Source organism: Apodemus sylvaticus, chromosome 22 (genome assembly GCF_947179515.1).
Source record: "Apodemus sylvaticus chromosome 22, mApoSyl1.1, whole genome shotgun sequence".
In the NCBI taxonomy this organism is placed as follows: domain Eukaryota; kingdom Metazoa; phylum Chordata; class Mammalia; order Rodentia; family Muridae; genus Apodemus; species Apodemus sylvaticus.
In genome coordinates, this window is record NC_067493.1 from 3,388,374 (window position 1) to 3,409,803 (window position 21,430).

The 21,430-nt window shown below is 40.7% G+C and overlaps 1 protein-coding gene across 1 annotated transcript; it reads left to right on the forward strand.

The window, feature by feature from the left end:
- Positions 1–7,627: 7,627 nt before the first annotated feature.
- LOC127673211 (zinc finger protein 431-like) lies at positions 7,628–9,646 on the forward strand (the record flags this gene model as incomplete). Its single annotated transcript, XM_052168816.1, has 2 exons — positions 7,628–8,434; positions 9,614–9,646. Coding segments are annotated over 2 exons (840 nt in total), but the record flags the coding sequence as incomplete, so codon positions are not given.
- Between the last annotated feature and the right edge of the window lie 11,784 nt (positions 9,647–21,430).

The following is a 21,430-nucleotide window of genomic DNA, read 5'->3' on the forward strand; positions in this document are numbered from 1 at the left end:
AGGTATAGGATGTGGAACAGTCAGAGGGCAGACAAGGGTTGGCAGGGTGGGGAATAAAATATGGAGAGTATAAAAATAATTACTTAATAAAAACTTTAAAAAATTAGCACAGAAAATTTAGAACACACACTTTCTTTGATTTATTAAATAATCCTGGAGTTATATTGTGAGAACCAACTTTCTAACCGGTGGGTAGCCTGTTCCCTGAATATGTTATTCATTTGGTGCAGTGGCCCAGGACCGTGGGCAGGACAATGGGGACTGCTACCTGTGGCCTGGACTGCCCACTACCTGACCCTATCTGCCAATACACCCTCATGGCCAATAAAAGGAAATATAAAAATTCACAGCAGAATATCTTTGGGCTAGCTAGCTCCTGTCTTTGGGGATGAACACACTAATGTACCTTTCGGGAATTATTATAAGCTGGAAAGTTCATTAAATTCACAGTGGTACCATTTCTGTTACCCACTATTGTGAAGAACAGCCATCACTGTTCCATGACTCAATGAGCCTTTCCCAGGACCACACCTTTCTTGTGATTGAAAACATATTTTCATTCTTTTTTTCCTGTTTACTTAATTTTTGCCTGATATTATCAGTTAATTTTGTCTGACTGGCATTTAAAAATGAAGAGATTGAGCAGGGCCATGGAAAATGGAAGGAGAACACAAGCAAGACTCCTGGTGCCTGCAAAGCTGTTCAGTATGGTGAGGGCTTCAGCAAACTCTGCTCGTTGCCATGGGCAGCCGAGTCGTGCATAGAGGATGGCTTCTCAGAGTGTCCTCAAACCGTTCTGGGTCATGGTCCCTTCTCCATGAATATCTCATATACAAATTTGCTTAGGGAGAAATATTAGATGAAATTATAGATTGAATTTTAGAATCTATTAGAAATCCATTCAGTGTCTGTGCCAGCACTATATCTTTCTGAAGACTTGATCAAACGTGCTGTGTGGATCAGTGAGGATCATTTGATCCTGTGTGTATGTTGGATGCCTACCAGATTACCAATCTTGTGTTAATAATTTGTGTTGGCCCAGTGTGGCTTTCCATATTTGGACACCAAATTGCAATCCTTGTTTTATACGCCTACTTCTCAGTTGGAGGTGACCCTATAACACGTTTCTAACAAGGATTCTGGGCTAAATCACAGGAAGGAAGTGTACATCTCTAGCCTTTTGCAGCCAACTTGCTTCCTCTCCATCCATTCACAGCTCTTGCCAGTTAACATATTTGCAAACAGGTCTCCCCCTATATATCCTAGGAACTAAATGACCAACCAAAGAGTACACATGGAGGGACCCATGGCTCCTGTTGCATATTTAGCAGAGAATGGCCTTGTTGGGCATCAATGGGAGAAGAGAACCTTGGTCCTGTGAAGGCTCGATGCTCCAGTGTAGGGAATATGAATCGGGCTGCTGGAATGGGTGGTTGAGTTGGGAACACACTTATAGTGGCAGGGGGAGGGGGGATCTTTTACGGGATTTCTAGGGGGGGGGCGGGGAAAGGGGATAACATTTGAAATGTCCAGAAAGAAAGAAAATATCTAATAAAAATTGTGTGGTGGGGGTTAAGAAATAAAGCACACCACTTTCCCATTATATTGACATTGAAAAAAATTGACATCTCTTGTGTTGAAAGGAAGAGGTGTTAAATGCCAGTGTCCCAGGAGAGGTCTGTAAAGAAGAGCACTTCAGTTTCTGGTAAGTAGAGGGAAAATTTTATCATGAAGGCAAAGGCTGTTCCATATGACATAAGCAATCTTGTCTGGACATTCCATTGTTCTCTGGAGAGCTCTAGGCATCCCCTGTGATGTCACCAGGGTTGTAACAACACTAATTGCTCCTAGTGCATCCCCTGTAGAGTTCACCCATATTAATGCTTTCAAGACAGAAGTGTGTCTACAAGAAGAATGAAACAGGAACTTAGTTAAGGGAGAGGAAGAAATCTGGTGTTCCAAGTGTAAACCAGTAAGGAAGAGGTTGTGGTTGTAAAGAAAGAGTGATTCCTGGGAAGGAGACTTGAAAATTCCTGGAGAAGACATACTTGGGTCTGGCATCTAAGTAATGAGTCACAGGAAACAGAGCCTCTGTCAAGCTAATGAACTTTCAGTCTTATCAAAATTCCAGAAAAAAAAAAAAAGAATTCCAGCATAATACCCAAACCAGGTACTGGTAAAGCCAAAGTTATTTTACTCTTAATAAAATATTTTATGCTTTTACTCCTATTTTGTTACCATTTACTCTTACAGGGTATTGAGGGTATAACATGGGAATAAAAGAAAGCCAGAATGAGCCAGGGAGGAGGTAACACTTACCAATTTATTGCAGGACATCACTGCACATTATTCTAAGTTGGCCATTTATAATCAGTGGCTATTAGATAGTATTAATGTGAAACCAAATGTGCATCAATGACTCTATATAGTGGCAACATAATCTTATGTTCTCAAACCTCCTTTGACTACCTCTCCTTGAGAATGATCCACTTAGCTCTCTGGATCAGCTATTGTGGTTGACGGACATATTGGTAATGCAGACAAACAACTGTCAGAAGCAGAGAGTGGATATGTTTGCCAGATCAGGGTTGCTCTGTTCTTTCAGTTGGTGAGTTTTTCAGTCTCTAGATGATTTTTCTGCCCCTATATGACTTTATAAACCACAAACATGGGACTAATGTGACATAGTAAGATATTGGTTATCTCCAAGGATATAAGTGCTTGTAGAGTGTGCCATTTATCCCTGGCTCCTGTAACCAGAAGCTTGAAGGTTCTGTATGTACATAGTACCCTATGTCATTGTAAATTAGCCTGGAGAGGCCATCTTTGTGGTCATTATAAGCATGTGTATGGAGGTAGAGGAACTGCCTGGCTGCTTAGATATACAACACTCTATAAGATTAAGGGAGAGCTGAGGTCCACAGAGCAGTCACCTTCAGCCTGGGCCAAAACATTAGCATTCCACTGGTTTCCAGGTAAATTCTTTGAGCCTCAGCATGGTTTGCCATTTCTCAATGCTGTCTCACTACATAACTTTACTTGTGTTCTTCTACTTAAGAAGGTTGGCAGACAGCCATAAACCCTACCCACTACTGCCCTCACTAAGAAGCGAGAAAAGAGGACAGTCTAACCACACACTTGGTTTCCAGTGAGAGAAATGAGCTGTGGCATCCCCTGAGAGTCATCACTGAAAGATTCGTTGACTATAGCTATGTATGGTTTCAAACTCCATGGTGTCAGTCTTTGGTCTGCAATGTCCTCCTCATCTTGCAGTTTTAAGGTATTTGTTTTATGAGTCTGTACCCTTAGGATATCCTGTGACTAACCACACGTCCCCAAATGATAATTCTTGGTAAGGCTGAACCAGAAAAACTTGGGTAGGAATGGGATGGAAAATGACCCCCTGTGCTTCATTCAAATGAAACGTGGGACTGAGATCTGAGTAAAAGAATTTATGGTTTGAAGCGGTGAAGAGTGGGTTCTCAGCATGAATTGAGAAATGGCTTGGCACCTGTTGCCTTTGTGAGATTCAAGCTGCTGGGAGAGTGTGGTGAGGCGTTTCAATGTTTTGGCATGTAACTGAGTTCTGGATACTCTGGATATAAATGTGAGGCTCATGAAATCCACTTTTTTTTTTAAAGCAGTGCTCTACTTCAAAGCCTTGGGTGTGTACACTTATTGCTGTGCATTGTGCCTTGTATTCTGTGACAATCTTCCTCCATGCATTTGTCCTGCATCCCACTGTGATCTCACTCTTTCTCTAATTGTGCACACACACACACACACACACACACGTGTGTGTGTGTGTGTGTGTGTATAGCTATCTTACTGTCACCTTCTCTCCCTTTTGGTTTTTGCATAAACATTTACATTCTTTGCCATTCTCCCAGAATGTGATAGCCAGGGTTCTGATTTATGTCCTTCAAATTTTTCTGTTTCACAGTTTCAATGTACTTACAGGGCTGAGGTGTCAGAGCCACATTTTAAACAGCACAACTCTTGGTTTATGTGCTCAGCTTCGAGACACTTTGTAATCCCTTTGCTATATTTGAATATTGTTCTACTATTTCAGCTCATTCCAAGAATATGGGCAATATCTAACTCTGCAGTAACTGTAACCCAGGTTTCTAGAATCCCGTTTTGAAAATTGGAGAAAACATGTAGTTTGGTATAGGCCAAGACCTGTAGCATCAACTCCTGCCAACATAATAGTATAGACTGCACCCTGAGTCCTTCTGTGCGAGCCCGTGCAGGCAGAGCACCATCCACCTGAACGCATAACTTTGGTGGCCTCTGTCTGGATAATGTGCTTTAGAATCGCCATAATTTCCTAGGATGTAGGATTCATAATAATGAAGGCTTGTTGAGAAGAACAGGAAAAGTATTTATGGTGGACTGCATCCCTGCACAAGTTTAGAACATATGAGGGACAGATGAAGATGCCATTTATGCTGGCAAATCAGGAATTTTAAAAGGTCAGCATCCAGAGAAGTATGGTTGATTCTTTGCTGACATTCTGCCATAGGTCACCTGGTATCTGTAAACTGACCCAGACAGAGATAGTACCATCTGTAGACACACTGGTACTAGGTGAGACTAGCACTAGGACCCAGAACTAAGTAATTCCTATACTGAGTGGGTGTCACTGTCTATCTTAGTAGCTGTAAAGAACCTGCTCCTAGCTGTGCCTTACTCACCTGGGGTCCTCTGTATAGTGTTTAGTTGCTTTGGAAAATAATACCAGATGGATAGACTGACCTAGCTTCCTCTATTAGTGCCATCTTCTGGTAGAGAACAGTTTGATAGCAGTAATTCCCAGACTAAACCCTCCGTAATAGAAACTGTGGCCTGAGGCATATTTATTCTCTGTCAGATGGCAAAACAATCCTAGTATTCATAATATTCTATCAGCCATTCCTAAGGACCAGTTTGGGGATGGTCAAGATAGCAAACGAGTGTTTTCATGCAGCCTGCCCTGCAATTTTTGTAGAATGCAGATAGAGTCATGAAGTTTACCTTAGTGGTAGAGTATTTCTCTAACATGATCAATGCCTTAGAAACAATCTGACCAATACTTTTTTTTAATTAACTGTACCATTTGTTTTTCTACTATCAGACACCTCTTCATTAGAATCTCTCTCCAAGCTAATAATCTGCATCCTAATAGCTTTGCAGTGTGTAAACAAATAATTGTGTTGCTCCTTTCATACAAGAATTTTTAGGACTTTTAATCATCCAGTGTACATTATTCAATATATGGTTATTTCATTAGCTGATCCCTCTGCAATCCCTGACCCTGTGATTCCTGACCTTGCAACCCCTAACTCAATCACTGTCACTGAGCACTGCCCACCAGCTCCCCGCAAGTGCCTGACCCTGTGATATCATCGTGGGGGGAACACCGTTGTCAAATATCAAAGCCTCTGAGTAAAATAAATTAAATTCTTATTGATGAAGAAACGTTGGAGAATAGAAACAAATAAGAGATTAGAGGAGTGACACATAAAGAAAACCGAATAAAAAATTAATACCAACAATTGACTATAAAAGAAAACAAATATATTTAAAGTTTTATTAATGTTATAGTTTAAACTGTTACACTTCATGTTTCTGCCAAATGAATACAGATGTGCAGTGAATTTATAATTCTTTGTAGAAACTTTAGTAATGAACTGTGAGTTCTGTATCGTTTTTTTGTTTCCTTGGTTGATTTTTATATGGATTGAGGGTTTTAAAATATAACTTTTAGTCTCCTAGAACACATTACAAAGGTCATGCCAGTGTCAAGTTATTAGACATACACCTGCCTGTGCCTCTGTGATTAAAGACATGACAAATACACCCAGCTTGCCCATCATGTCTGTAGTTAGTAAATGTTCATACAATTTTTCAGATATGTTCTCAGGACTGTGGATCTGTTTCCCCTGCATGTCCCTCTCAGTTGGCATTTCTCTAGCAAGGCTGTATCCAATTCAAAGTGTTCAAAAGTGACAGACATGTATCTTATAATTAAAGCTACTTCTAAAATCACACAGTGATTATAAATTCTGAGTCAGAAAATAAGCAGAGCAAGCATGAGAATGATGTGAATATATATATGAGAAAGCATATATTTATTTTCTGGAGATGTTAGTATCATGCTTTGTGTTGTACATGTATGGGATATTTAGGATGCAGTGACATTTGATGATGTGCATGTGAAATTCACTGAGGAGGAGTGGAATTTGCTGGATCCTTCCCAGAAGAGTCTCTACAAAAATGTGATGTTGGAAACCTACCTGAACCTCAAAGCTATACGTAAGACTATATTTTTTCTGAAGGAACCAAATGTTTCTTGGTTAGTGACGATCTTCTATTATTTTAGTTGTATAAAAATTGAGCTGAATAATTCAGTTTCACTGAATTTTCACTGTAACTCTCACAGTGCAGTTAAAATTCACAGTACCTTTAATTTTGCCTATTTTCCAATACTATATCATTCATTTCCTATTACTGTGTTTTAGGCTATAATTGCGAAGAGCATCATCTGGAAGAACATTGTCAAAATAATAAAAGTCATGAAAGGTAATTTTCATGTGCAAGCTGTTACAAATTTATCTCTGAGGAAATTTTAATATCTTATGGAATCTCCAGCAAAAATCAAAAGTATAAAATCACAGTCCTTTAAGTATAGATATGATTATAATATTCTTACAAAACTATGTACCTCAAGATCTTATATCTTATTTGTGTATCCAGTTGATAAGTAGCTCCATTAGACCTGTGTTCTGGATCTGCAAATCTGTATAGTCTCATAGTATTTAGAAATTGCACATTGAATAGTGATAAATTTATATCCAAAAAATTCTAATAAGCAAATAGTTCATAGAAAATTTGGTAATACTAATATTCTTGTAGTAATATGGTTCAGTTTGGTGAGAGGACATTTTAGGAGAATCAGGAATATTGTTGTGGAGAAATATTAGTCCATATTGCACATGTTATGAGAAACAAAAATTCAAACAGTGTGAATGTAATGCGTAAACCTTTCATTTATCATTCTTTTTATTAGGTATATCATGTGTCACAATGGATAATAATCATGTGAGCATAGGGATATCGAAAGAAGAAACATAAAATTTTTGTTCTAAAACAAGAAGATATGTAGTATTCTGCCTTAGAAATAAATTAGGAATATGAAAGACATTTGCAATTAGTTGGATTTTTAGCTTTACAGGGAATATTCCAAAACTCATAGTGTAAAAAATCTTTATGAGTACTAGGAATTTGGAAATTCTTCTGTGTGTCCTGGTTCCCAGTCACATGTGCTGCAATTCACACTAGAGGAAAAATATGAATACAATCAGTATTATACAGATCAGAGTTTTTCTAACTTTCTTCATATAGCTAAAATACATTATATAAAAAGAGGGTATTATAAATAGAAGCCATGTAATAACCATCACAGGTGTCTTGAACAACTCATGATGAGGGAGAACATCATGAACATATAAAGTGCTAAAACCTTAAGATCTGATGCTTCTTTACCATTAGACAAATTGTAAACATAATTCATATTAATTATATGATTGATCAGAGTAATGAACGTGGTAAAGATTTCACATGTGCTAATTATCATTGCAGGCATGTAAGAAGATATACTGGAGTGAAACCCTATGAGTGTAATATATGTGGTAAAGCCTGTGCAAGACCCAGTAATCTCCAAAGACATAAAATGACACATACTGGAGAGAAACCTTATGAATGTAATCAATGTGCTAAAGCCTTTACAAGATCCAGTCATCTCCAAAGACATAAAATGACACATACTGGAGAGAAACCTTATGAATGCAATCAATGTGGTAAAGCCTTTGCACAGCGCAGTAATTTTCAATATCATAAAAGAACACATACTGGAGAGAATCCTTATGTATGCAATCAATGTGGGAAAGCCTTTGCATGTCACAATACATTCCAATATCGTAAAGTAACACATACTGGAGAGAAACCATATGACTGTAATCAATGTGTTAAAGCCTTTACATATCACAGTGGTCTCCAAAGACATAAAAGAACACATACTGGAGAGAAACCTCATGAGTGCAATAATTGTGGTAAAGCCTTTGCACAGCACAGGTATCTCCAAATTCATAAAAGAACACATACTGGAGAGAAACCTTATGAATGTAATCAATGTGGTAAAGCCTTTGCAGCACCCAGTCATCTCCAAAGACATAAAAAAACACATACTGGAGAGAAACCTTATGAATGTAATCAGTGTGGTAAAGCCTTTGCATGTCACAGTGATCTCCAAAAACATAAAAGAACACATAATGGAGAGAAACCTTATGAGTGCCATCAATGTGGTAAAGCCTTTGCACAGCGCAGTCATCTCCAAAGACATAAAAGTACACATACTGGAGAGAAACCTTATGAATGTAATCACTGTCGTAAAGCCTTTGCATGTCACCATGGTCTACAAAGACATAAAAGAACACATACTGGAGAGAAACCTTATGAGTGCAATAAATGTGGTAAAACCTTTGCACAGCACAGTTCTCTCCAATATCATAAAAGAACACATACTGGAGATAAACCTTATCAGTGCAATCAATGTGGTAAAACTTTTGCTTTTCACAGTAATCTCAAATATCATAAAAGAACACACAACGGACAGAAACCTTGTTAATGTAATCAGTGTGGTAAAATGTTTTCATCAGGGATAAGTCTCCAAATTCTGTTTACTGGAGAAAATCGTAATGAATATGATCATGAATTGAGTGGAAATTAGGAGCGTATCATAGTAGGATATGATAGACATGGGTGTTTGGGATTATTTCCACTCTGGAGTTGGTTTTTTTTGATGGTTTTGCAAAGAAGTTTGCTGCCCTTGTTTGAAGAGTTTCCTTGAGGTTAAAGGTAAAACTGTTTACATTAATTGTATTGGCAAAGTAAGTCATGAAACTCACTGCATAGAATTTGGTCTGAAAGGTTTTAACAAGCATAAAAAGGTAAAATTAAAAGAAAAAAAGAAAGATTCAAAAACCAAGGCATCATTAGGAAGTTGAATGACGTTTAATCTTGTGATCAAGGATATTCAATGGCATTAAAGGAATGGTTACATTAGGACAAGATTACATTCAGCTAAACATATGGATTTGCAGTTGTATGAAAGTGAACTGTATCATGTTAGGAATTATTATTACTTGGATTTTGTTTTGATGTAGACACATGAAGATACAATTATGTGTCAAATTGCCAAGAGATAGATTTGAATTCTGGGTTCTGAATTTAAAATATAAGCAGAAAGATTTAGTTCCAGGCATGGTGTTACATGCTTTTTAACCCACCATTCACGAGACAGAGTCATGCAGATCTTTGAGATCGAGGGAGATCTCTAAGCAAGTTCCAGGAAAGCCAAGATTAGGCAGTGATATATTTGAAATATTGAAAGCTGCTGATAATGGAATAGAAGGAGCCATGTCCCAGCCCCAGTAAGCAGCAGAACTCCGAGAATTTTATCATGAAGTGGTGTTGAATATTGTCAGAGGATTTTACATTACCTTATGAGATGATCAGTTCTTGGTTTTTCTTACACTTTAATCCCATTTTGTTGAACCATTACTGTTTCTAGAATGAAGCCTTCCTTATTGTTAATGTTGGATGATCTTTTGATGTGTTTTATATTTTATTTTATGTGTTTTATATTTAAGTATTTTTGAATCTGTGGTTTTAGAGATAATTGGTCTGTAATTCTCTTTCCTGACTGGATATATGAGTAATCAGGGGTTCAGAAAATAAATAGGCTAATATTTATTTTGTTTCTATATTGTTGAATACACTGAATTCTTGTTAAATCCTCTTTGAAAGTCTGGTAGGACTCTACCCTAAAACTCATAGACGTGGGCTCATATTGGGGACATATTTTTAATGAATTCTGTTTTCCTTCATGTTTATGTCAGTTTAAGTTGTTTTTCTCTAGTCTAATTTTGGGATGTGGAATCTATAGAGGAAGTTAGCTATTTCTTTTAGAATTTCCAAGTTGGTGGAATGCACCCTTTTTAAACTATGTCTTTACTATTTTCTGGATTTCTTCTTTACCTGTTATTTAATCCCCCATTTCATTTTAGATTTCATTATTTTGTATATTCTTTATCTTTTAATAGGGGTTTGTATATCTTGTCTAATAAAGGGATCAAAAGACCAACTCCATGTTTCATTAATTCTTTGAATTGTTCTCTTTCTATTTTATCAATTTCATCCCCCGACTTGAAAATTTCTTGATGTCTCCTCCTTATTTTCTTTGCTCCCTCACTTCTTTCTGTTGTAGCCTTTAAAACATGGTGTTAAATTGCCAGCATGGGAGTTCTCCAATTTTTTCATGTAGGCATTTTGTGCTGTGAACTCTCCTTTAGCTCCACTTTCATTTTCTTTGTGTTCCATGAGATTGTGCATGTTGCATATTCATTTACATTGAACGCTAGAAAGTCTCTGATTTCTTCCTTTATTTCTGTGTAGACACATTTTCTCTCAAACATTAGTTTATAGTCAGTTAGCTGTCCTCCCTTATCTCTTACAACACTGAGACATCAACAGGTTTTTGGCCCAGATCATATATTTTGTCTCATCAGAGAGTGTGGGGACTCCTGGGTGTGGTGCAATCAAGGACATGAGGAACCCAATTGCTAGGGGCCACCCACTGGACTTTCTTGTTGCTCTCTGGGGTGCAATTTAGTCCTTCCCCATCAGATCGGTCCTCTCCTTACAAATGGCCCCATGGATATGAGAGGTAACAATAGCACACCAGCCATGTATGTCATGTCTTTTCTCAGCTCTAATGACATTTCAGAGCTGCCAGTTCAACTTCCTGGACTGACATTACTGCCAGGTGTGGTTCTCCACATGTGATCTCGGGATTTGACACCACCACTTCCCCAGTGTACCCCTGTCCATCCTGAATTAGGCAGTTGCCATTGGTGAACCCTGTTACCCCTACTTATACATGTTTTATCTGATCAGAGTGTGGGGTCTCCTGGGTCTGTTGCAATCAACGACATGAAAAGCCCAGTTTATTGGGGTCACCCACTGGGCTTATTTTTTGTCTCTCTGGGATGGAGTTTAGTCCTTTCTCATCAGAAGGCTCCTCTCCTTATAAATGGCCCCATGGATATGAGAGGTAGCAATGACACACCAGCCCTCTGTGTCTTGTTTTTTCTCAGTTCTAGTGATGTTTTCATAGCTTCTAGTTCAGCTTTCTGGGCTGACATTCCTGACAGGTGTGATTCTGCCCATGTGATCTTGGTATTGACACCACCACTACCCCAGCTTACCTCTGTCCATCTGGAAAGAGGCTGTGGCCATTTGTGAATACTGTTACCGTTACCCCTGCATCTATCTGAGCAGTCATACAGAGGCCCATCCAGGGAGGTCAAGGTCTAGTATCAGGTCAGCTGAGAAGTTGTGCTGGAGGCATTCAAGGAGAGAGGCTGACAATGAGCCATTCTGCCATCATCTTTAACTAAGAGGCGATTGCTGCACTGAGGTGTAAACAGGGAGGGGGCAGGTTCCTGCCAATTGCTGACCCATTGGCCATTGTCTAATGCCAGGAACCCTGGTCTGAGTATGTGTTTCCCAAGTCTACAAAGGTCACCTGAAGTTTGCAGAGTAAGGCTTTTATTCCAGAGACATAAACAGTCAGAATTTTTAAAGGCATCTAAGAAATCCTGCATTTTTTGTTTCTGTAGCCACTGGAAAGTCATTTATAAACTGATGAAAAGACTCTATCTGTAGGTTTTAGCAAGACAGTATGTTGAAATTTATCAACAAAAGCTGGTGGGTTTCCATTTGACTTTTAGGGTAACCTGGACTTGTGATGCGGGCACTTTCGATTCTTAGGGTCCCCTTATGTCCGTTATTGAGGCTGTCCTTTTTAGGCATCACTTATGGTCTTCTGATTTGGCCTTGGCTGACAACAGGGTCTTTCCCAGGTCTCCAGTCTGTTACTTCTGTCCTCCCATCTGTGTCTCCTCTGCAGTCTGTCCTCCATTAAATACTCTCTTTGCCACTGTCCTTAAATCTCTTAGACAACTCTTTCCTAACTACTCCACCCTCAGGGGCTTTGTCTTCATAGCTGGTGTTCCCTGACTGACAAAAGCTCAAGCCACTACTTCCTTTGCTTCTGGTGATTCAGGGTCCATGTGGGTGTATTGTCAAAAATGTCTCCATAACACAATCTAAAAAAGCTGTAAGGTTTTATTTTCTCTCTTTTATTTTTTCATACACTCTGGCCAAATTTGTGAGGCATCTTGTGGCTACCTCGAGACCTGCCAGCATAGCCGGACTGTGGACAAAGGGCCTCCTCTTACCTTCAGTGTTGTTGCAATAACAGTTTGGGTGAGTTAGGGTAAGGCAAGCATATTGGGGCCAGTAACCAGCTCATATACCAAACTCAGACACTATTGTGGATGCCAACAAGTGCTTGCTGACAGGAGCCTGATATAGTTGTCTCCTGAGAGTCTCTGCCAGTGCCTGACAAACACAGAGGGGGACGCTCTCAGTCAGCCATTGAACTGAGCACAGGGTCAACAATGGAGGAGCTAGAGAAAGGACCCAAGGAGCTGAAGGGTTTGCAGTTCCATAGGAGAAACAACAATATGAACCACCCAGTAACCCCAGAGCTCCCAGGGAATAAACCACCAACCGAAGAGTACACATGGAGTGACCCATGGCTCCAGCCACATGGGTAGCAGAGGATGGCCTGGTCGGACATCCATGAGAGGAGAGGCCCTTGGACCCATGAAGGCTCATTTCCCCAGGGTAGGGGAATACCAGGTCAGGGAAGCAGGAGTGGGTGGGTTAGTGAGCATGGGGAGGGGGGGATAGGCTAGAAGGTTTTCAGAGGGGAAATGGGGAAAGGGGACAACATTTGAAATATAAATAAAATATAAATATAAACATATGAATATATAATATAGAAATATATAAATAAATATAAAAATAAAAAATAAATAAATAAATAACACTTGGGAGGCAAAGGCAGGTGGATTTCTGAGTTTGAGGCCAGCCTGATCTACAGAGTGAGTTCCAGGACAGCCAGGGCTACACTGAGAAATCCTGTCTCAAAAAAATTACAAAAAACAAAAAATAAATGTAAATAAGAAAATATCTAATAAAAAATTATTTAAACAAAACACAACATTACCTCTCATTGTGACCACCTTGAATGGATCAAGGTCAATTCAGAAGAATCTTAATCACTGCTGCTGCTTTGATAAAATACTCTGTCAGGAGAACAGGTTTATTCCAGCTCACGGTTCACAGTAAAGTCCCTCATGGTGGGCAATGCCACTCTGAAGTGTGAAGCAGCTGCTCACTCATATCAGGTGTGTAATTAATCAGGACGCCAAGAGCAAAGAACGCCTGCTGCTGCTCAGCCCCTTTCCACACACTGCCGGGGATCCTAGCCAGGGAATGGTGCCGCCCACAGTGGGTGGGGCTTCCCACACCAGTTAAGATAACCAAGGCTGCCCCTTACGGCCACACCCCGAGGCACCTCCCCCTTGTTAGGATTCTGTCTAAGCTCCACTCCACAGTTACCTGGCAACAACCAGCTATGCCCATCCCCACAGTTACCTGGCAACAGTCAGGTAGGTCTGGCACACTATAAAAGGGGCTGCTTGCCCCTCCTCCCTCTCTTATTCTCTCACTCTCAGCTTCTCTCTTGCCCCTTCCTGGGATCTTGCTGTGTTGTCTAGGGCTGCCCTAGAACTCACTGTGTCTTCTAGGCTGGCTGGAGCTCACTGCAGTCTCCTGTTTGACAAGTGCCCAGTGATGTGTGTGTGGTAGTGGCAGTGTGTGCATGCCTCACCTGGATAGGCTGATGCTTTTAAAGACGCTCTTCAGAGCCTGTGGAGGGATGAGGTGTGTCCTGACCTCAGAATAGGTAATGAACTGATCAGCAAGTGCTAACCAATATCAAGGTCATTTTACTACCAATCTTTCATGTTTCTAAAAATTACTTGTTGGGCAGCGGTGGCATACACCTTTAATCCCAGCACTTGGGAGGCTGAGGCAGGCGGATTTCTGAGTTTGAGGCCAGCCTGGTCTACACAGTGAGTCCCAGGTCATCCAGGGCTACACAGGGAAACCCTGTCTGGAAAAAACCCTAAATAAATAAATAAATAAATAAATAAATAAATAAATAAATAAATAAATAAAATCGACTTGTCAAATTCATTTGGCGTAGATTTCCCAAAGCTAATAAATTATTGGAATGTTTTGGTGCTAAAGAGAACGTTTTCTTAAAAGCTGACTTTCAGGCATAGCATGTAAGTGTGTTTTCTTTATACTTGATAAAAGAAAGCCCACTTGTGGAGTGAAGGGCAGTGTGCCATTAGAGATTGCCTCAGGTCCCTCAGTTACCTGTCTCTGGTTTAGAGATATGCAAATGTCCCAGGGTGGTGTGGGAAAAAAGAGCAGCCTGTAGAGACAGGAACCTGCCCCACCACACAGATCTGCTAGGTTGATAAGTTTCCTGAAGAAAAAAAAGACTAGGGTGTAGGTTTTGTAATCTTTCCCTAGAAAAGCAGAAGCCAGTAAAGTTTTTTCCTCTGGTGGTCTCTGAGAGATGAAACTCAGAAATATAATCTAGATAGGATTGTTTCAACTGACCACTTTTGATCTTGTAGCTTTGAAGGTCTTCCTTTGTGTGCTTGAATAGTTGTCTGACTACCACTTTCTAGACTCCTGTGGGTAGGGCAGTTTTTAAGTACTAAGATATAATTTTAAAAGTTTTACAAGTTGCAGTGTTTTAATCTTTCAGTAGTTTCTCCAAACTAATGCAAAATCCCCTTCTTTTTACCAGTTGGGTGGGGCACTGAGGACCCACAGAGCCTGGACTGCAAGGTCCCGCCCACTCAGCTCCCTCCACTGCCCTGCAAGGCAGTCTTTTGAACACTCACCAAAGGATACAGGGAGAATTGCATTGATTAATGAGACCCATAAGTGTATAGTGGATACCATCAAGCAGTAATTACAGCGTTCAGTCTGGCTGTCTCTGATGATAATGTTAGTAATACATGCTTAAGTATGGGATCGCAAAGCATTTTATTTAAACCTGGTTCCCTCTCTAAATGTACAATGTAGTAACTATGTACATTTTGGGTTTGAATGCTCGCAGTGACCTTAGAAATTCCTAACATTTACACTCTGTCCTTGTAACAGCAGAGGAGCAGACCGTACATCAGCTGTTCTAAAGGGCTTTGAAGGACGCAGCAACTAGTTTGTGTTACATGCGTTATTTTTTTTAATACAGGTGTTTCTGTTCTACTTTTTAAAAGTTTTTCTTGTTGTTTTGTTTGTTTGTTTATTTGTTTCTTTAAACTTACCTAGTTAGCATCCCAGGTAGTTTCATGTCTGACACCATCAAGAAGGGTTTTGGCTCTAAGTGCTGACACCGCCAGTCTCTTACTGGTATATGATCTTCACATGCCACCACTCTTCGGGGCTGTCCAGGTTTCCTGTTATATTTCCAGTGAATTAGTTTTAAGATAAAGGCTGAAGAATCACATGGCGGGTTTAGTAACCATTTGCTCCTTCCTCCTTTTCTGATCTTTTTGCAAAGAGAGTTTTTGTTTTGAGACAGGATCTTCCTTATTTTCCCAGTGTGATTTTGAAGAGTCTCGCAGCCCAGGTCGGCTGTGAACTTCAGATTCTCCATTATTTCCTTCCCAGTGGCAGGGTTGGAAGTCTGTGCCACTAGGGCAGGCTTTGCTTTCTATTTTAATTAACAGGCTCGTCTTGTGTTTCCCAGAACTTGCGTGGCCTGGAGCTTGCTATATAGCCTGGGCTGGTTTTGAGTTCATGATCCTCCTGCCTCCATGTTCTGAGATTATAGGCACTCACCACCATGACTACCTTTTAAATGTACTTTTTTAGCTACCAAGAATTCCATGTAAGTCAAGAGATTTATCTTATTTCTCTCTTTTAAAATTTAATTTATTATTGTATGTGTGCATATGCTTGGTGTGTGTGTGTGTGTGTGTGTGTGTGTGTGTGTACAGATGAGCTGCGCACAGCACCAGTGTGGAACTGGCTTTTTCTCCCTCCCCCCCCCCCCCCCCCCGTGAGTCCTGAGGGGCTCTAACTCAGGTTGTCAGGCAAATGTCTTCACCCTCCGAGTGTCTCATCCAGTCCTCCTCTTCCTCTTTCTGGGCCTTGGCATTCATTTTGTACTAGCCTGGCCTCTTTTATTGAGTTCTGTTGCTAATCTGTGATGCCAAATTCTCCTAAGGACTTCCTTTAAGACAAACCACCAGTTACTCCTGTAACCAAATGTAGGAAAAAGTAGACTATCCTCATCTGTCTCTACTCCATCCTTCATTTTTCCCTTGGGCCATTTCTAAAAGAACACAAATCGCCAGATTTTAACACTTTTATTAAGAATGAGATAAACAAACAAACACCAGATGGCTGCAAAGACACAACTGCCTTGTGTGTGCATTTGCTGTAATAGAGGAGCTGACAGAGAATCCCCTAATTGCAAGGCTTAGCAGGAATCAGGGCTCCTGGACTCCAAACAAAGTTCTGGGTGCCTTGTTCACTTCTTCTTCTTCTTCTTTTGGCCAAAAGCCTTTTGAAGCCATGCCCAGCATCCTAGGTTCCTGGCACTGGCAGAAGCAGGATGCTGGTCAGGGCAGTCTCCACCATCATAGGTCTCAAGTTCTAGCCCTTTGTCCCTCAGCAAGCTTGGTGAGGTTTGGTCTAGTTCCTCTATATCTTTGTCTAGGTTGTTGTTGTTTACATCTCCTGAAGCCACACGTGACTCCCTCTGACTCTCAATAGGGGAGACCTCTGTGCTCTTCTTCATGGCACAATTCAATCTTTGGTAGTATCTCAGGAAGTCCATTCTCTCAAATACACAAAAGGAGTATAGATCCCAATCTGCAAACCAGCCATCCTCAGAGCAGTGGCTGGAATCTCCACAAAAACAACATGGCTCATAAATGGAAAATCTTGTAGTCAGGGCTGGCAAATCGCATCCACTCAGAAGTCCATGCTTTTCGAAATCTGCTGTGTTTTTGACAAAACTTAGACAGTACTCCCTCAGGACCTTCAGGTTATCCATGGACTGCTAAGGGCAATTCCTTGACCTTCAAATACAGAGAAATCTCCAGTGTGTTAATTATACCCTCCTGAGCATTACACTGTGGAATATTGGGTGTTAAACCCACAATAATAGCATCTATTTGCATTGCCTAATAGAGGCAAAATTCTGCCCAGCCTGGCGATGCAATACTTTAGTCTCAGCATCTATAGGAACGAAGCAGATGGGGGATAGAAGTAGAAGCAGTTGGATCTCAGATCTCAAGGCCAACCTGGTAGTCAGACCTAGTTTCAAGTCAGCTGGGGATACAGATTAAAACATAGGCTAAAATATCCAAACAAGCAAATAAGAAAAGAGTGAAGCTTCTCAAATTAAGATCCTATCACTCTGGATGCAATTGTCTAGAGTTAAAATTATAGTGGACTGATGAAACAGGCAATGGGTGAAGTGCTCATGGGCCAGTAAGTCTACTAGGGGTGCCTGTTTTAAAGAGTAAAAGATCACATGGAATGATCTCTCACTCACCCTCTCTGTCCTGATAGGAGATTATATTAGAATGACTTACAGACTGCAGTCTGCCTTATTCTACAACAGCTGGATGGGAAGCAAAGTCCAAGAATCCAGAAGGTCTCAGTCCCCGAAGCTGGATGTCTCAGCTGGTCTTCAGTAGAAGATGGAATCACAGACAAGTAATCAATAATGCGAGGGAAGTCCTAAGTCTTGCTATACAGGGGAGTAAAAGCAGGTAATGTGAAAACTTGCTTCGTCTGTGTTCTTATAAAGCCTCAAGATGAAGGTGTGGCCCAAATTAAAGGTGTGTGTTCCAGATTCAATCTCTGGATTAAAGGTGAGTGTCTTCTGCTGGGTGTGGCGACTCAGACCTTTAATCCAAACACTATGGGAGTGAATCAAGCAGGTGTATCTCTGTTAGTAGCCTGCTCTACAAAGTGAGTTCCACCGAGGATGCTAAGAAATGAAGGGGTTTGCAGTCCCATAGGAGAAACAACAATATGAACCAACCAGTAACCCCAGAGCTCCCAGGGACTAAACCACCTACCGAAGAGTGCACATGGAGGGACCCATGGCTCCAGCCACATGGGTAGCAGAGGATGGCCTGGTCGGACATCCATGAAAGGAGAGGCCCTTTGACACGTGAAGGCTCATTGCCCCAGGGTAGGGGAACACCAGGTCAGGGAAGCAGGAGTGGGTGGGTTAGTGAGCATGGGGAGGGGGGATGGGAATAAAGGGTTTTCAGAGGGAAAATGAGGAAAGGGGACAACAACATTTGAAATGTAAATAAAATATAAATATAAACATATGAATATATAATATAAAATATATAAAATATAAATAAATTTAAAAATAAAAAAAGCACTTGGGAAGCAGAGGCAGGTGGATTTCGGAGTTTGAAGCCAGCCTGGTCTACAGAGTGAGTTCCAGGACAGCCAGGACTACACAGAGAAACCCTGTCTCAAAAAAAAAAAAGCAAAAAAATAACTGTAAATAAGAAAATATCTAATAAAAATTATTTAAACAAAACACAACATTACCTCTTATTGTGACCTTGAATGGATAAAGGTCAATTCACAAGTATCTTAATCACTGCTGCTGCTTTGATAAAATACTCTGTCAGGAGAACAGGTTTATTCCGGCTCACGCTTCACAGTAAAGTCCCTCATGGTGGGCAATGCCACTCTGAAGTGTGAAACAGCTGCTCACTCACATCAGGTGTGTACATAATCAGGACGCCAAGAGCAATGAACACCTGCTGCTGCTCAGCCCCTTTCCACACACTGCCCGGAATCCTAGCCAGGGAATGGTGCCGCCCACAGTGGGTGGGGCTTCCCACACCAGTTAAGACAACCAAGGCCATCCCTTACAGCCATGCCCCGAGGCTCCTCTCCCTTGTTAGGATTCTGTCAAGCTCCTCCTACAGTTACCTGGTAACAGCCAGATATGCCCCTCCCCACTGTTACCTGGCAACAGCCAGGTAGGTCTGGCACACTATAAAAGGGGCTTCCTGCCCCTCCCCCCTCTCTTATCCTCTCACTCTCAGGTTCTCTCTTGCCCCTTCTTGGGTTCCCCTTCCTTCCTCTCCCCTCCCCCCTCTCTCCACATGGTCATGGCTGCCTCTGCTTCTCTACTCTCTCCCTCTCTCTGCCTTTCTCTGCCTCTACTTCCCTCTTGACTCCCCTCTCCATGCCCTGAATAAACTCTATTCTGTACTATACCTTGTCTTGTGTCTGGTAACCTCAGGAGGAAGGGATGCTTTGGCATGGGCTGACAGAAGCTCCCCTAATTACAAGTCTTAGCAGGCTTCAGGGTTCCAAGACTACAAACAGAGTTCTGGGTGAGGCTTCTTCTTCTTCTTCTTCTTCTAACTGAAAGCCCTTTGAAGCCATGTCCAGCATCCTAGGATCCTGGGATGGTCAGAAGCAGGATTGTGGTCAGGGCAGTCTACACCGTCACAGGTCGCAAGTTCCAGCATTTTCTCCCTGAGCAAGCTTGCCAAGGGTTGGTCTAGAACCTCTATACCTTTGTCTTAGATGTTGTTCACATCTCTTGGGGACACTTATTGCTTCCTCTGACACTCAGTGTGTAAGACTTCTGTGCCCTTCATGGCACAATTCAATCTGCTGCTGTGTCTCAGGTTGTCTAAGCTCTCAAATACATTGTAAAAGGGGTATAGATCCCAATCAACAATCTAGCCATCATCAAAGTTGTGGTTTGGCTCTCCACAGAAAGAAAGTGACTGAGACATGGAAGATCTTGAACTCACAGCTGGCAAATCACGTGCACTCAACAGTCCATGCTCTTCATAATCTGCTGTATTTTTGACAAAACTGGTTTAAATGCATCTTCTCCCAATGAGGCCAGACATTGGAGTACAGTTAAAAGAACAGATACCAAAGATAGGCAGCAGCTTTAGGGACACCGCCTGTTCCAGTTGTTGGAGGACCTCATGAAGATTAACCTGAACTTCTGCTACTTATGTGCCAGGGGCCTTATTCCAGCCTGTGTCTGCTATTTGGTTGGTGGCTCAGTCTCTCAGAGTCCCCAAGGTTATAGGTTAGTTGAGTCTGCCAGACTACCTGTGGAGTTCCTACCAACTTCAGGGCCTTCAATCCTTCCCCAACTCTTCCTTAAGCATCTACAAGGTTCATTCCTTGTTCACTTTGGTTCTCTGTATCTATTTCAGTCAACTGCTGGGTGAAGCCTTTCATTGGACACTTATGAAAGTCTCCTGTCTGGGAGCATAACAATGTATCCTTAATAATGTTAAGGATTGGAGATTGCCCATAAGGTGTGTCTCTAGCTGGACAAGTTTTCATTGGGCATTCAATCATGCTGTGCTCTAGGTGTGTTCCTGATTTTCTATTAGGTGGGAAATATTTTGTTCTGTGTGTCTAATGTGCTGTAGTTGAAACTGATCCTTCAGCTTTCTTCTCATGCTCCATACAGTCAATATTTAAACTCTGTTCATGAATCACATAAGATGCTTTAGCCCTATTTGCAATTAATGCTAAGTTATTTTGCAAGCCTGGGGGCTTAATTTTTTAATTTTATTCCTTTGTTTTTGTTTTTCAACACAAATTCTCTCTGTGAAATCCTTCCTGTCCTCATAGTCAACATAGGGACCACATAAGGCACCTGACATGTTTTTGCACAATAAGTATATATTTTTGTGCAACTTTTAATCCTCATGTTTCACTTTGAAATTTGGCCAAATATATAGGTTATGTTCTATTTCTCAAGTTGATATGTGTTCATTACATCAATACTACCGGAGTCTTCAGAGTCCTTGGATTTCAGGTGTGTGATGTTCTTCTGCACACTTGTGACTGTTCTGAAATGTTTGAATAAATAATATTTTGCCTATGTATAGGAATATGTATATCATATATTTCTTCTTTACACTTGTCATAAGATGGTCTCAGAATTCTTTATCTTGAAGTAATTAGTAGTTGATAGTCCCCATGTGTATCTGAGAAATTGACAAACACAATGTGGAAGACGAGCTAGAGCTTTCCACTGCTGAGCTCTTTCTCCTGCCTTACATTGCTTATTTATGATCAAAATTTATATTATTATAGTTTTATCTGTTTATTTGTAACTGTTTAAGCATGCACTGCCTTTTAATAAAATTTTATTAATGTTATAGTTTAAACTGTTGCACTTCATGCTTGTACAAGATGAGTAAGGATCTGAAGTGAATGTATAGTTCTTGGTGGGAACTTTTAGTAAAGAACTGTGAGTTCTCTATCATTTTTATTTCCTTGGTTGATTTTTCTAGGGATTAAGGGTCTTAATATATAAATTTGGTCTCATAGAACATATTACATAGGC